We start from the raw sequence: 14354 nt of genomic DNA, 5'->3' as shown, positions 1-14354 counted from the left end.
AAATTTGTGACACCTTGGATGTGAAGGAAGATTTGTCTTGGGAGGAATAATTAGCGACAGTACTAAAAGGACTAAAAAATAATAAGTTTCCAGGTGCTGAAAGTTGCTTTGATTTTCTCATTGAAGTAACTCTAATAGCTTCTTTTCCCTACGTGGATCAGTAGCGACAATTGTATTCATTATTATTGGTGGTGGTTTTACTTGTTTTTAGTTTAGTGTTTTTTCTTGTTATCTTGTGCTGAGGACGCCTAGTTTGGATACAGGCGAAATATCCGCGTTATTTTAGTCTTTCCTTTCTACTGGCTGCAGTCACGTTTGAGGCTTTTTTGTGGAGTTTTATATGTCTTTGTTGTTTATTGAAATAATTTTAATGTTCTAAAAGGTGTAAAAATGCACCCAAACTAAGTTTGTAGAATTTAATTTCAATTTTTATAACCTGGACCTCCCCCCTCCCGTTAAGGGCAAAAATTTTAGTCTTTCAAATTCACAACACACTCATTCATTCAAGATAATTTAATACACTCATTCACATAGCATCCTAGGAAGAGACAAACAACAATGGTAACGACAATGTTATTTCTATTTAACTGTAATTTACACGTTTTACATATTAACGTTAAAGAGTATATGTTTAAAACTGAACATCATATTTTCAAAATTTGAACTTTAATAGATTTCTCTTCACTGCTTCTAAGAACTTTAATTCAAACATTTTGGTTCAAACTAAAAAAAAATCATTAAATAGAGAACTAGTTCAAAATCAGAAGAGATTCTGAGATCTTTTCCGCAGTCAAAACCTTGATATGAGACCTATTTCTCACTTTGTGTGTCATGTAGTCCATCAGCCCCGTAAAATGAGTATGTGACTAGATTTTCAGAAATTTATTCTCGACTTTCAGTTGACTTTAAAGGTATTGTAGCTCTAACACTATATCTCACACATAAGGAAGAAAAGTCAGAATTTGTCAACTTCACATTATGATTATATCACCAAAATATAAATTTCACAGGGATTTCCACAAACTTCATGGGTTAAACTTAACAGTAGGAAACTAGTAGGAAATATGTACTGATTTTGAAATCATTTCAGGGACCATACCCTTGGTATATGATAAATTCTTACGTTTATTTTAGCCATATGTATCAGCGAGACATAGTCCACAGTTAGAAGCTTCCGATGTTATTCTCAAAAGCTCCATATTCCACTAAGTTTGAAAAAATTCTACCTATTCAAAGATCTGAACCAAATGAGCAAAAAGCAAATCAAATTGAATAAAAAAAACATTTAAAGATTCTTGTGGCATGAAAATCCCTAAGACAAGTCTATTTCTCGGTTTAGTTTCACTTTTCCTGTACAAGCTTGATAGAGTCCGTAGTTAAAACCTTAAGATAATGCATTCAAAAGCTAAACTTTCCGCGGACCTTGAAGTATCCAAGTTCTCCGAAATTGTGAACTAACGAAGATAGACCAAGATACGTTTCCATCAGAATAGGTGATTCGTCAATTTGACAGCGATGCAAAGGATCTAATACTGACTCATTGCGACGGTGGATGAACCGCCTTAAACTCAAGACGAAATCGTCAACATCAAACGTTCGACATTTCTTGCCTGAAAGTGTGAAATAAAATTAATAGTTCCACAAATATATGCTGGATATTACGGTTTTATTTTACAACATTTATTGAATCGTAAAGATGCGAACTTTAAAAATAAAAACGTGTTTATAAGTTAGCGCCAAAGTGGTCAATACGTCACCAGTTTAGTATTATTCATATCTATTTCAAATCTCTTTCAAGAAGCCAATTTAAGTAAACCGACACAAAAATGTATTTAATTGAGTTCTTCATGCACATACACAATCACATAAAAACACGTCAATAAAAAAAAACTTTGAACATTATCACCAGATTAATGGAACACCAAAATCATTAAATTATGTTTATTGTTTTTAATTTACATTCGCCAGTTCGTCGAATTGACAACCGAGCAAGACCAAAATCAAAGAAACTTCTGATCGCCAGTTGAAACCATCCCACTGGTAAACAGCTCTTCCCCTCCCTACCCTATTGCAGCCGTGTGTTTTGCATACACCTATCCAAATTTCCTAAAATTCGGCGCTTCTTGGATAGCCTGGGGCCCTGTATTTAATTGAAAAGTCCATAATTATCTGTAAGTATCGACAGAAACAAGTGAATTCTTAGAAAAAAAAATATTGGAGTTTGCAAGATATACTGATCAGCTAGAGCATTAGTATAAAATAAAGTTACGTATAAACGTTAATCACATCCAAACAAATATGCTGAAAAGAGTAAAATGCAGAATATGGGCGCTACCAGAACATAAAACCAGTGATTCTGGTTGAAATTCTGTCAAAGAAATTCTGTTGAATATTGAATAAAAGCCACATATGTTTTTTAGCTTAAATAAAATACAGTTTGCGATTGTGTATTTATGTTCCCATATATATATTCCTTTTATCTGTATCTAGGACCTAAACCATAGGAAGCGATAAAGTTCTTTCGTTTTGTCTGGAAGGAGTTGCCATTATTATTTTTTTTTTTTAATTTCCTTTTTCCTTCATTAACTGCACCCTGTACTTTTTTAATAATATTTCAAACTACAGAATGATTATAACCATTATACTTGAAAGTTTGCACCCCTAAAATTTCTGCACCCATGGCAAGTACCCCCTTGTTCCTCCCCTAAAGCCACCTCTGTACCACTACTACTGTTACAACTACTACTTCAACCCTGACTACTACTAAGGCTAAGAATATGAAAGTGGAAGTTTAGGGGGATGTAGAACTAATTCAAAACAATATGTGCATACAGGTTTGTCAAAAGTACACACTAGCAATATCTTAGACATGGTTTAGAGCAGGGGTCTTGTCACTACGGCCCCCGGGCCAGATGCGGCTCGCAAGGCCCTCACAGCCAAAGTCTGGAGACCTTTTAATCGCTAGAAAAAGATGGTGTTCTATCATTCCATTGACTTTTCAAAGTCAATGATATGATATAGCGCCATCTAATGCAAAAGTTGGCTTCCCCCATAGCATGTATGGCACAGCTTCTGGAGAGAATATATTCAATAAATTGAAAAAAAAAAAAATGCTGATTAGCTTGGACTGGATTAACTTCAGTTGCTTAAATCTTGATGGAGGAAAGAACACGAGTAGCACAAAGAAAGGGCTGGTTTGACAAGCAAAGCAGATGTGTAATGAGAAACATATTCCACAATCGATGTTCCTGCACTCTATTATCACCAGCAAGCTCTGTGTTAGTCAGAGCGCCAGATTCTGTATCTCGCTTATTTCGATTAATACCCAAGCCGGAAGGTACAAAAATGTTAAGGGTGAATCCCATGGTAGTCGACCATGCTGAAAACGAATATCGTAGGGCGCATGTTCGCCGTTGGGGCGTTTCTGAGATAGAGGCCAAAAACACCAAATTTGGCCTATAATGGGGCTCGACGATTCTAAACTTTTTTATACAGATAAGATTGGTCAAATCCAGCGTACACTTACATCAATAGAAAGAAGAGACTTGGGGCTACATGAATATGATTTTCGTTTGTAAAAAAAATAAAAAAATAGTACACTTTTCACTGCAGTTTTAAAAGAAAATTAGATTTTTGTCAACAAATTTCTAACAGAAAAGCTAAAAACTCGAAATTTTTTCAAGATGAAGTATTTTTTTTATATTAAAAAAGAAAGCCCGTTTAATACCGAACACATTGAGCTAAGAATAAAAAGTTTAAGTTGTTGTATCTGAGGGGTCCACAACTTTTTTAGCGAGTGTACCCGATAATGGGAATTTTGTTTAGTAACCTGTTACCTAGCGGGAAGTTGATTGATAAGCTAAGCAGAAGAAATTGATAAGCAGAAGATGAAAAAGAAATGTGTCTCAGGTAAGCCAAGATAAATAAAAAAATAGTTACTTCAGGTTGATTCAACATGTGATTCTGACGCAAATACTAATTTGCTGATGGATGATAATGAAGAATATGACACAAATTTGGAAGATAAAAAAAAAATGAAAGAAATTAAATTTTTAAAAGCACTTTTGGTGTTGTAAAGTTGGATGGCAAAAGGAGTTTAATTTTTTTTGCAGAAGTAAGAGACTTAATGAAAGTAATTTACAAAATTAAATATCACAAGAAACTAGGTGATACTGACTCCTTTAGATTTATAAGAACTGATCAAAAGGCATGTTACATTGATCAATCAGATCTAGTATTGGAACTCCCAGCTCTAGTGAAAACCCGTGGGACTGCTTGTCCTATAGAACATCCATGATTTGAAATTGATTTGTCAATATTTAATCTAGAATAGTTGATACTTGCTGGAGAACAAGTAGTAAATGTGTTCCTGTTTGTTTTTGTACTTATTTATGAAAGTAGTCAAAATTACAAAACAAAGTGGCCAAAGGTACATGAAATATGCTGTACCTCTGACCAGTTGATGTATATTTTTTGACCTGTGTTTACTCTAAAAAAATAATGCAATACATGTTCCAGAGATGAAATGTGTGTTTAAACAACAAAAGTTGGTTAAAAATCTAATGTATTATTTGATAATGAAATACAGTCTCGAAGGAAAATGGTCTCAAAGTCTCGAAGGAAGAAGTTCCTAAAAGCAACGTGTTTTACTTGCCTTTTCTTCATGAAGCACCAAACAACCATGCAACAGTCAAAAAATCTCTGCAAAAGTTCATGGCGACAAGTAAAGCTGTCTGATGTGACGATACGGTCGTCACGCAAGATCTCTTCATTTATCAGCTAGCACAGGGAGTGAAGAGTAAATGCCCGGATGACTTCAAAAACGTAATCCTATGGATGGGAGGCTTCCACCTCCTGCTCAACTATCTCAAGGCAGTTGGTAAGATAATGGACAGCTCCGGACTCAAAGACATTATAGTGCAGGCAAAGCTACTGCTTCCTGGTACTTGCGAAAAGGTATTTCAAGGGAAAGGCCACTACCAAGCAATCAATGCCTACTGCATACTGTACGAGGTCTTGCTAGCCCTCTTCTGGGAGTCCTTGGAAGAGTATTACTCCGAAGCACAAGAAGACTTATCCCGTCTGAACCAGCTGGGTAGTGCCATTGAGTTATTCAGGACTTCATTGGCAAACGGTGATAACGCGCAAACTGCACTTCAGGAGGCAAACGATACCTTAATCACTTTGGTTCCCATAATGAATGCCTTCGACACCCTGCGAAATACGTCGCCCACGTTTGGTTTCTGGCGGCAGTTCTTGGAAATACTTGAAATAGCGATGCAATTCATTCATGCTGAACGAGACTGTGACTGGGAGTCTCATTTGACAGCAACAACTCGGATGTTGCCATACTTGGTGGAGGCTGACCATCCTCAGTATACAAGATGTCTCATACAGTACCTATCAGACATGCGGAGTTTACCACAAACCTTTCCTGTTGTACACAGGAAGTTCATGAAAGGATACTTCGCAGTGAAGAGAACGCACAAAAGTTCATAACCATCTTGTCCAATCTGATACTGGAATGTACAGTGAACAAGGATGCAAAGACGACGGCCGGATTAATAGGAGAACAAATGGATGAGAGACAGACTGAAGCTTGGATTCTTCCCTTACCGATTTCTGCTGCCATCAGCAATGGTTTCCTGCAAGTAGTCAACGTATCCACAAAGACATTGAAACATCACGAAGACAGCCAGTCAACGACGACGCGATTACAACTTTCGCGACATAGAGTTCGAGACATTTTCCCTACATGTAGCAATCAGTTCAGCAGAGTAGACTTCGACCTAGTGAATATTGTGACTTCAGAAGTTGTGGACGATGAGAAGGTTGTTTCTGATATTACTTGCATAGCCACAAAAGGAAAAGAGGTGGTTGAGGACTCTCTGTGCAACAGGAAAGACGATGTGAAAAAGGTTGCACTCCGAACTTTCTCTTCAGAGAGAAAAACTCAGAAAGTGAAGGGTGTCCCTAGAACCGATCTCTTGAGCTCTGAAGCAACAGCCTTGAAGAGAATCATTACTGCTCAATTGAGCTATGGTGAAGAAAAGGAGAAAGCAGTTGCAAAGGTCCTCAAGAAAGATATTTTTCTTTTCCCTCCATCCATTTTTGAACATCTTCCGCAAAAGTCAACCAAGACATCCTCTGGCTGGAAAATAAGGACAGGGAACAAGGCTGTGCTGTTGAACTGGCTAAGAAAAAAAGGAGGACTTGCAGCTTGGCCGGCAACTTTGAAATCCAAAGAAACAACATCAGCTACAGTACACATCATTAACCTAATGTCCAAGATGAGGTCATATCGGCCAGCCAGGTATGAAACAGTCAAATCCTTCGCGGAAAGATTGCTTCTATCTTTGCTGAATGATCTTCCAGTGGGTATTCCTTAACTCCACATTGTCGGAGATCAGTACGACGGGCTGTTTGGGAAGCTCACGGACACTGGAGAGTCGAAATTCTTGAAATCAGCATGCAGACTCTGACGAGGGAAAGGAGAAACCTTAGGATTTCTGCTCTTTGCACAATTGAAGAATGGGATGCCTTACTTGCAAGCTCAGCGTCTAAGAGCCAGCTCCTCGAAATTTTGTATGAAACCTGGGACGAGATGGGTGATCAGCTTCTGAACGCACTCAACCTTTTTTCTCAGTTGGGTTCAAGGAGAGATTCAAAGTGTCTCTGGTCAAGCGTGGCTGTGGTCTAACTTGACCAGAACACTGTGACTACGAGGAATGCTTGTCCTCGAGCCACGAAGAGGCTGACCAACACCTTATGACACATGCCAAGCACGCTAGCCGTTACGCTTGTAGCATCGTTGTGCATGCCAACGACACTGACGTGGCAGTAGCCTGCGTTCATTTTTTTTGAAGAGCTTCAAGCTGAAGGACTGAGCGAACTTTTTTTGAAGTTCCTGACTTACATTATCCCAGTACACAAGCAGGCGGATGGAGTCCACTTGTCCAAAGAGGAGAAGATTATGTTAACGTTCGTGCACTGTCTGTCAGGGTGGGCCACAACGAACTTTTTCTTCAGCGTCGAGAAAGCTTCTTTCTTAAACACCGTGGCGTCTCCAACTTTTGCCTGAAAATGGTGTCTGTGACGGAGCAGATCAAGGATGCAGAAGGGAAGCTTTCAGTCGAAACTTTAGAGAAACTTAGACTTTAGAGAAAGCTTTAGAGAAGTTTACGACCTATCAAAATCCCTGGTCATTGAAATGTACGGTAAACAGGCCGGATTCAATTCACTGGTCAGTGTAAGGGCTAACATTTGGTGCCAGAAACAAGATGTGAGAAAACTATCACCTTCTGACAACACCTTCGAGCCACGCGTAGGAAGAGCCATATTCGCTACACGGATAATCTTGTCGTCAGTACAGACTCGGCCGAGCCTTCAAGATCCACTCTTCCATGGATGGAAGATGGCTGAAGGGGGAGTAGATGCGGTCATCTCAAGCTGTAGAGAAGCATCAAGCCTGGAAGCTTACTGCAGATGCAAAAGTGGAAGATGCAGGAAAGACTGTAGCTGCTCAAAAATGAAAGGATGCTGCAGCTTGTGCTCCTGCCGCGGAACGAGGAGGGCATGCAAGGAGTCTGACCTTGCCCCATCTGAATTCTCGGAAGAAGAAAATGAAAAATATTTTTGAAAGTTTTATTTGATACCTTTTACTTTTAATTACAACAGGTCCCTAATCAGTTACTATTACCCAATTTAACGTGTAGGCTGAGTAAGACAACTCCGGTGCGCCGACTGAATCCATCTGCGAAGCAGAATTCTTTCATGTATTAAATATCTCAGTTGTATCAGTGGCAAAACAGGTCCCAAAAAGGTAATTACAGACGCCTTAGTACACCAGAAAACATAGTAGCCCATTCTAAAAAAAACACTTTTTTTAGTCAGCATTTTTTAAAACCTATTTTTATTTTAAGTAAAAGCTATAAATTTTGAACAGTTAGGAAGTTTGAAGTATTCTTACCCTTTGAAGAAAAAAAAATTATGTCCCTTTTCACGATACGGCTAGTGATCATTTCAGTGACACTACAAAAAAAAATCGCAACCCTTTTAAAAATAAAAATGGTTTATATTTTTTTTTAGCTCAAATTGTACAAAATTGAATGAACTTTCTTTTCGAATATGAAAAAAAAGTTTGTTACCTTGAAGAAATTTCGAGTTTTTAGCCTTTCTTTGAGATATTTGTCGAATTTTACAGCACTTATTTTGAAACTGCAGTAAATAGAGAAAAAAATAGTGTTTTTTTTTTCAATTTAAAAATCATATTCTTGTAGATCTAGATCCCTTCTTTCGATTGACATAACATTACGCCGGATTACTCAACCCAATAACTCGCAAAAAAATCCTGAATCGTCACACTTAGTTATAGGCTAAATTTGGCATTTTGGCCTATATCTCAGAAACGCCCCAACAGCAAACATGTGCCCTACAATACTCCTTTTCAGCATGGTTGACTACCCTAGGATCCGTTCTCAGCATTTTTGTACCTTCCGGCATGGGTGGTTGCACGATACAGAATCTGGCACTCTGACTATGTGCTAAATATATGGACATTAGGAGCGTACTGATACCTGTGTTGGAGAAGGTGAATTTAACAAGGTCACAAGGGCTTAACCATAGACGGTTCTGAGACATGTTGAAATATTAAGACACTGAGTCGTAAGATTTACCTTATTACACAGCAGTGAAAATAATGTAATCGAAATAATGTCAAATAATTTTTCAAGCGGAAACTCTGATAATTCAATATCAATAAGTTAATGAAACCCAAAACGAACAGAAATTACAATAAGTAATCAAGTATAATTTAGAACAAGCAAAAACTACCGCAAAGAGGAGCAGGACTAAGCTTCTAAAGACCAGATCATAATTCACACTTTGCTGAAAACAAAATAGATTTTGAACATTTTTTCTTTTATAATTTTCATAAATACGAAACTATTAAGACTTTAGGGAATGAACATCAGTAAATATTAAATAGTTTCCTTAACACACATTAAACATCAACTTTCATTTATTTTCACAAATAATCTATTATTGTAATTTTTTATTATGGTGACTATTAATGAGATTATTTTCTTTCATTGTAATTTATTGAGAAACAAAAAACATTCCATGAAATAGAATTTTTTTTCAGTAAAATACAAATTGTGTTCTGGTCTTTAGAAGGCACAGGGGACGTTAGTCCTACTTCTCTTTATGGTAGTTTTGCTAGTTTTGAGTTTGACTTGATTATTTATAGTAATTTCTGTTCCTTTTGGGTTTCATTTATTTACTGATAGGGATGTATGGTTGTTCTCCGGTTGGAAAATTATTAGATTTGATTTCTGATCCACTATACTTAATGTAGCTCTTTACTTTTCTATGAAAACCTTCTGTCTCAGAAAAAGTACATTAAAATTAATATAAAATAAAGGCTGACACAAAAGCGTGTTTTAACCTAAATGAAATGAACTATATGCGGAAAAGCGTGATGTAATTTTATTTTTACTTTCACTTTTTATTTTTTTGGTTCGCCATTCACTTTTTTCCACATATACCCTTTCTCTGGTGACTTGCAAGACCTGTAAAAATAGAACAGAAAAAAAGGTAGCAAAGGAGGATTTAAGCTTAACTAAAGTTCGTCAATTAAAAAAAAAAACTCTCATCTAGAACAACTTTAGTCGCTAGTTTAAACGAAGCTTCTAGGAGAATTAAAAGGGAAAACATTTTTGTTTGGGAAAACGAAACATGTAGGCAACAATTTTTTGCTTTACTCTTATCTATGTACTTATACTATGTGATGGAACTGATAAAATCTGGCGTATTTTTTACCTCTTTTCAAAAGAAGGGGGTGTGAAATAATCGTAACCCAGGGTATTTCTTTCGACCAAGGATTCCACAATTGTGCTATTTGAGGCTGCTTTCCAGAACACCAGTATAAACGGACACCGATTCGGTCACACTGTCCAGAACTAAAAATAATAACACTAACAACACTGATTATGAAAAGCAGAATCATATATTTCAATTCATATTTATTTAACAATTCAAAAACCTTAAAAAAGAAAACAGAAAGCTTGAAGCTTAGTAGAAATAGGACTTGCGATAACAATCAAATATCAAACAGATCGTGGTAACGAACTGTAGTAAGGAGCGACCCGGCTCAATAGTAACCAAAACTCTAAAAAATTGAATTTTGATATCAATAGCTACATCAAAAGAATCGCATTTTAATGCTGATTTAAATATATAAGTTTCATCAAGTTTAGTCTTACCCATCAAAAGTTACGAGCCTGAGAAAATTTGCCTTAATTAAGAAAATAGGGGGAAACATCCCCTAAAAGTCGTAGAATCTTAACAAAAATGACACCATCAGATTCAGCGTATCAGAGAATCATACTGTAGAAGTTTCAAGCTCCTATCTACAAAAATGTGGAATTTTGTATTTTTTGCCAGAAGACAAATCACGGGTGCGTGTTTATTTGTTTTTTTTTTTTTTCTTTTCTTTTTTCTTTTTCCCAGGGGTCATCGCATCGACCAATTAATCCTAGAATGCCACAAGAGGGCTCATTCTAACGGAAATGAAAAGTTCTAGTGCCCTTTTTAAGTGACCAAAACAATTGGAGGGCATCTAGGCCCCCTCCCACGCTCATTTTTTTCCAAAGTCCACAGATCAAAATTTTGAGATAGCCATTTTGTTCAACATAGTCGAAAACCGTAATAAATATGTATTTGGGGATGATTTACTCCCCCACAATCCCTGGGGGAGGGGCTGCAAGTTACAAACTTTGACCAGTGTTTACATATAGCAATGGTTATTGGGAAGTGTACAGACGTTTTCAGGGGGATTTTATTTTGTTTGGGGGATGGGGCTGAGGGGAGGGGGCTATGTTGGAGGATCTTTCCTTGGAGGATCTTTCCTTGGAGGAATCTGTCATGGGGGAAGAAAAATTCAAGGAAAAGTGCGCATGATTTTCTAGCATTACTATAAGAAAACAATGAAAAATAAACATGAAAACGTTTTTTCAAATGAAAGGAAGGAGTAACATTGAAACTTAAAACGAACAGAGATTATTACGCATATGAGGGGCTCTAAAAATACTTTAGCATAAAGAGCGAGGTATTTAGGAGGAGATAAATACCTCGCTCTTTTTGCTAAAGTATTTTTAGTAATTTCAACTATTTATTCTACGGCCTTTCTGATTCAGGGGTCATTCTTAAAGAATTGGGACAAAACTTAAGATTTAGTGTAAAGAGCGAGGTATTAAAGAGGATACAAACCCCCTCGTATACATAATAAAAATATAAGATTATGAAAGTTTGTTACGTAAGTTGCTAATTTATAAGTTACGTATATTTTTTACTAATAAAAACGTTCGTTAAAAATTAAAAGGTCTAGTTGCCTTTTTAAGCAACCGAAAAATCGGAGGGCAACTAGGCCTCCTTCTCCACCCCTTATTTCTCAAAATCGTCTGATCAAAACTAAGAGAAAGCCATTTTGCCAAAAAAAGAATTAATATACAAATTTCATTTTAATAATTTATGTGCGGAGAGCCAAAACCAAACATGCATTAATTCAAAAACGTTCAGAAATTAAATAAATAAACTAATTTTTTAGCTGAAAGTAAGGAGCGACTTTAAAACTTAAAACGAACAGAAATTACTCCGTATATAAAATGGGTTGTCCCCTCCGCAATCCCTCGCTCTTTACGCTAAAGTTTGACTCTTTGCCAAAATTCTACTTTTTAAAACAATTAAAAGCTTTAGCATAAAGAGCGAGGGATTGCGGAGGGGAAAACCCATTTTATATACGGAGTAATTTCTGTTCGTTTTAAGTTTTAATGTCGCTCCTTACTTTCAGCTAAAAAATTAGTTTTTTTTATTTAATCTTTGAACAGAACCAGTATGAAAAGAAAATTGCATAAAGAGCAAAAAATCGGTAACTGAAAAAATATTTGTAAATATTTTAACAAGGGATTACAATAATTCAAAAACTCTAAAAAATAAAATCAAAGTTTCAAGCTTAGTAGAAATCGTTGTTAGAAAAGGGTCATTGCCGAATTTCTTTTGTTGTAAGTCTAAGTGATGTCTTTTTAAGACATGAAAAAAATTGAAGTTCAGTTAAAAATCGCTAAAGTTATTACGTAAACTGCAAAAATGTTTACGATGCCTGAATAAAATAAAATAAAACTTTAATGTTTTAAACCTGAAAAATGTAAATATTAGTTTATTTTTTGTTAGATAAAATCTACTCGTTACGTGATTAAGCTTACAAGTTTGAACGCAACCAGTTATATAATGTCAGTAAGAAGGCCCAAAAAACGAAAATTTACAATTATCGCAAATGATGACTTTATTTTGACAAGAGATTACAACAATTCAAAGCCCTTAAAAAAGAAGATCAGAAGTTTGAAACTTTGTACAAATCGTTGCTAGAAATTGGACTAGCTTCTATAATCAAACATCTTTCAACAGACACAGCATGAAAAGACATTAAATTGCCTCAAGAGCGAAAACTAGTAATTACAAAAATATTTGTATATCTTTTAACAAGGGATTACAACAATTCAAAAACCTTAAAAAAAGCCAAAAGTTTAAACCTTAGCCGAAATAGCTGTTAGAAATTGGAATAGCTTTAATAATCAAATATCTTTGAAAAGTTCAGTAGGAAAAGATATTAAATTGCGTAAAGAGGAAAAATCTGGCAATTGCAAAAATATTTGTATATTTTTAAACAAGAGATTAGAATATTGCATAAACCTTAAAAAAGGAAACCAAAAGCTTGAAGCTTAGTAGATATCGTTGTTAGACATCGGACTTGCTTTAATAATCAAATACCTCTGAAAAGACCAAAAATGAACAACCAGCAAATTGTTTGCGGTTAGAAGACAAGCTAAAATCAGAATCCATATATAGAAGCCTGCCGCATGCCAAGTGCCTGGGCCCGGCAGCAGGTATTTGGAAAGATAATCTATTTATATTTTAACAAGGGATTACAAGAATTACATTACCAAATAAATAAATTAATCAAAGCTTATTCAAAATGTTCAAATAACTTATAAGAAATTATAGCAATAACTTATTTTCTGTTGACTAACCTATTTATTATTTTTCTAAACGAGACACTTTGCCTTATTGTTATTGTTTCAGGTCAAACCATTAAATTTCTTTAAGTTAAACCTTTTCCGAGAACTAAAACAAATTTTAGTGTTTTAAAAGAAAGTTATCCATCCCACTACTTACTTACCTTTCTAAGATTGCTTGCTGATTTTTGATCGGGACTTGAATTTCGGCTTTAGGTCGTAGAGAAGATGTAAAATTCAAAATTCCCCCATTAGTGCCAACACCATCACTTAGCTGTCTTATAAAATTCTTGAAAAATCCTCCAGCCTTATAGGCAACGTTTTGAACTTTCCTATAAAGAAAATAGCCACTAATAATATGAAATAAAGAAGAAAAATATGTAAACTACAAAGGATTTATTGCAGCCAAATTCACGAGAACGTAAACAAGCTGCGGGCACTCCTTTTCTTTCCAACCACTTTTTAATCCCTTTCACGAAGTTCCAACTTCCTTGTAAAAATTTCTTACAGCCTCCTCCCAGTGCTCTTAAGGGAGACATAATTTGTTTGACCTTTGGCACATTAGAAAAAACACTATTGTGGCAGACCAAATCTTTCTTTCCTAATAGACTCAGATATTGAGACACAATCTCTTATGCAGACTTCTCTTCTTCATTTTCCAATTGAGTATTAGGTTCATGACACGTTTTAGCCTTTACCTTTTTGGCTCAGAGCTTATCCGATCTGGCCATCCATATCTTACCATTTGACATTAAAACTGACTCAAAGATACCAATATCTCGAAAGAGTAAAAGTTCTAATCTATGTAGTTTAGTACTGTTTGATTTGTCAATTTCAGGCTTAGCTCGCTGCTAGAACTTACGAACTTACATTGTCTAAATGTGTACTGCAGGTCCCGTCTGGATCCCGTTGTTGGATAGTGTTGAGTGCCTGAGGGTCAAGCATTTCGTCATCAGTCATAAAAAAGTGGTATTTCACTGTTTAGGGGACAGAATCTCTACCAGTTCGTAATTGGAAAAAATGAGCATGCTTTTTGGATGCTGTATTATCTACTCTGATCTTTTGGTAGGCATTGGTTTCATCTTTGCTTGTGAAAGTGACGTAACACGGCTGCATTTATAGCACAAGGAGCCAGCTGCTATTAGAAGGAGGATGTCTCGTATATGGCTTGGTTTTCTTCTGGCATTTTTCAGGGTGTTCTATTTTTTACTGCTTAGTCTGCTTTGGTGTTTCCTAAAATTCCCATGTTGCAGCTTCTTCTCTTGATTTACATTTCCTTAGATG

The 14354-nt window shown here is 36.0% G+C and overlaps 1 protein-coding gene across 1 annotated transcript; it reads right to left on the bottom strand.

Moving 5' to 3' along the window:
- Positions 1 to 562: 562 nt before the first annotated feature.
- LOC136042751 (tumor protein p63-regulated gene 1-like protein) lies at positions 563 to 14030 on the bottom strand. Its single transcript, XM_065727714.1, has 4 exons — positions 13941 to 14030; positions 13235 to 13455; positions 9820 to 9959; positions 563 to 1610 (listed from the first exon to the last, which is right to left on the bottom strand). The coding sequence occupies exons 1-4, from the start codon at positions 14028 to 14030 to the stop codon at positions 1399 to 1401; spliced, it is 663 nt and encodes a 220-aa protein (XP_065583786.1). The 3' UTR covers positions 563 to 1398.
- Between the last annotated feature and the right edge of the window lie 324 nt (positions 14031 to 14354).

This window comes from Artemia franciscana, unplaced genomic scaffold, assembly GCF_032884065.1.
Source record: "Artemia franciscana unplaced genomic scaffold, ASM3288406v1 Scaffold_1930, whole genome shotgun sequence".
Taxonomy (NCBI): domain Eukaryota; kingdom Metazoa; phylum Arthropoda; class Branchiopoda; order Anostraca; family Artemiidae; genus Artemia; species Artemia franciscana.
The sequence above is the reverse complement of the archived record's forward strand: the minus strand, read 5'-3'. Positions and strand labels throughout refer to the sequence as shown.

Excerpts from the sequence above, each read along its gene's own strand:
- LOC136042751 (XM_065727714.1), bottom strand. The coding sequence starts at position 14,030 with ATGACTGATGACGAAATGCTTGACCCTCAGGCACTCAACACTATCCAA. Across the intron at positions 13,456-13,940 it reads GCAGTACACATTTAGACAAT|TTTACATATTTTTCTTCTTT; the intron begins GTAAGTTCGTAA and ends AATCCTTTGTAG. Across the intron at positions 1,611-9,819 it reads CCCCCTTCTTTTGAAAAGAG|GCAAGAAATGTCGAACGTTT; the intron begins GTAAAAAATACG and ends TCACACTTTCAG.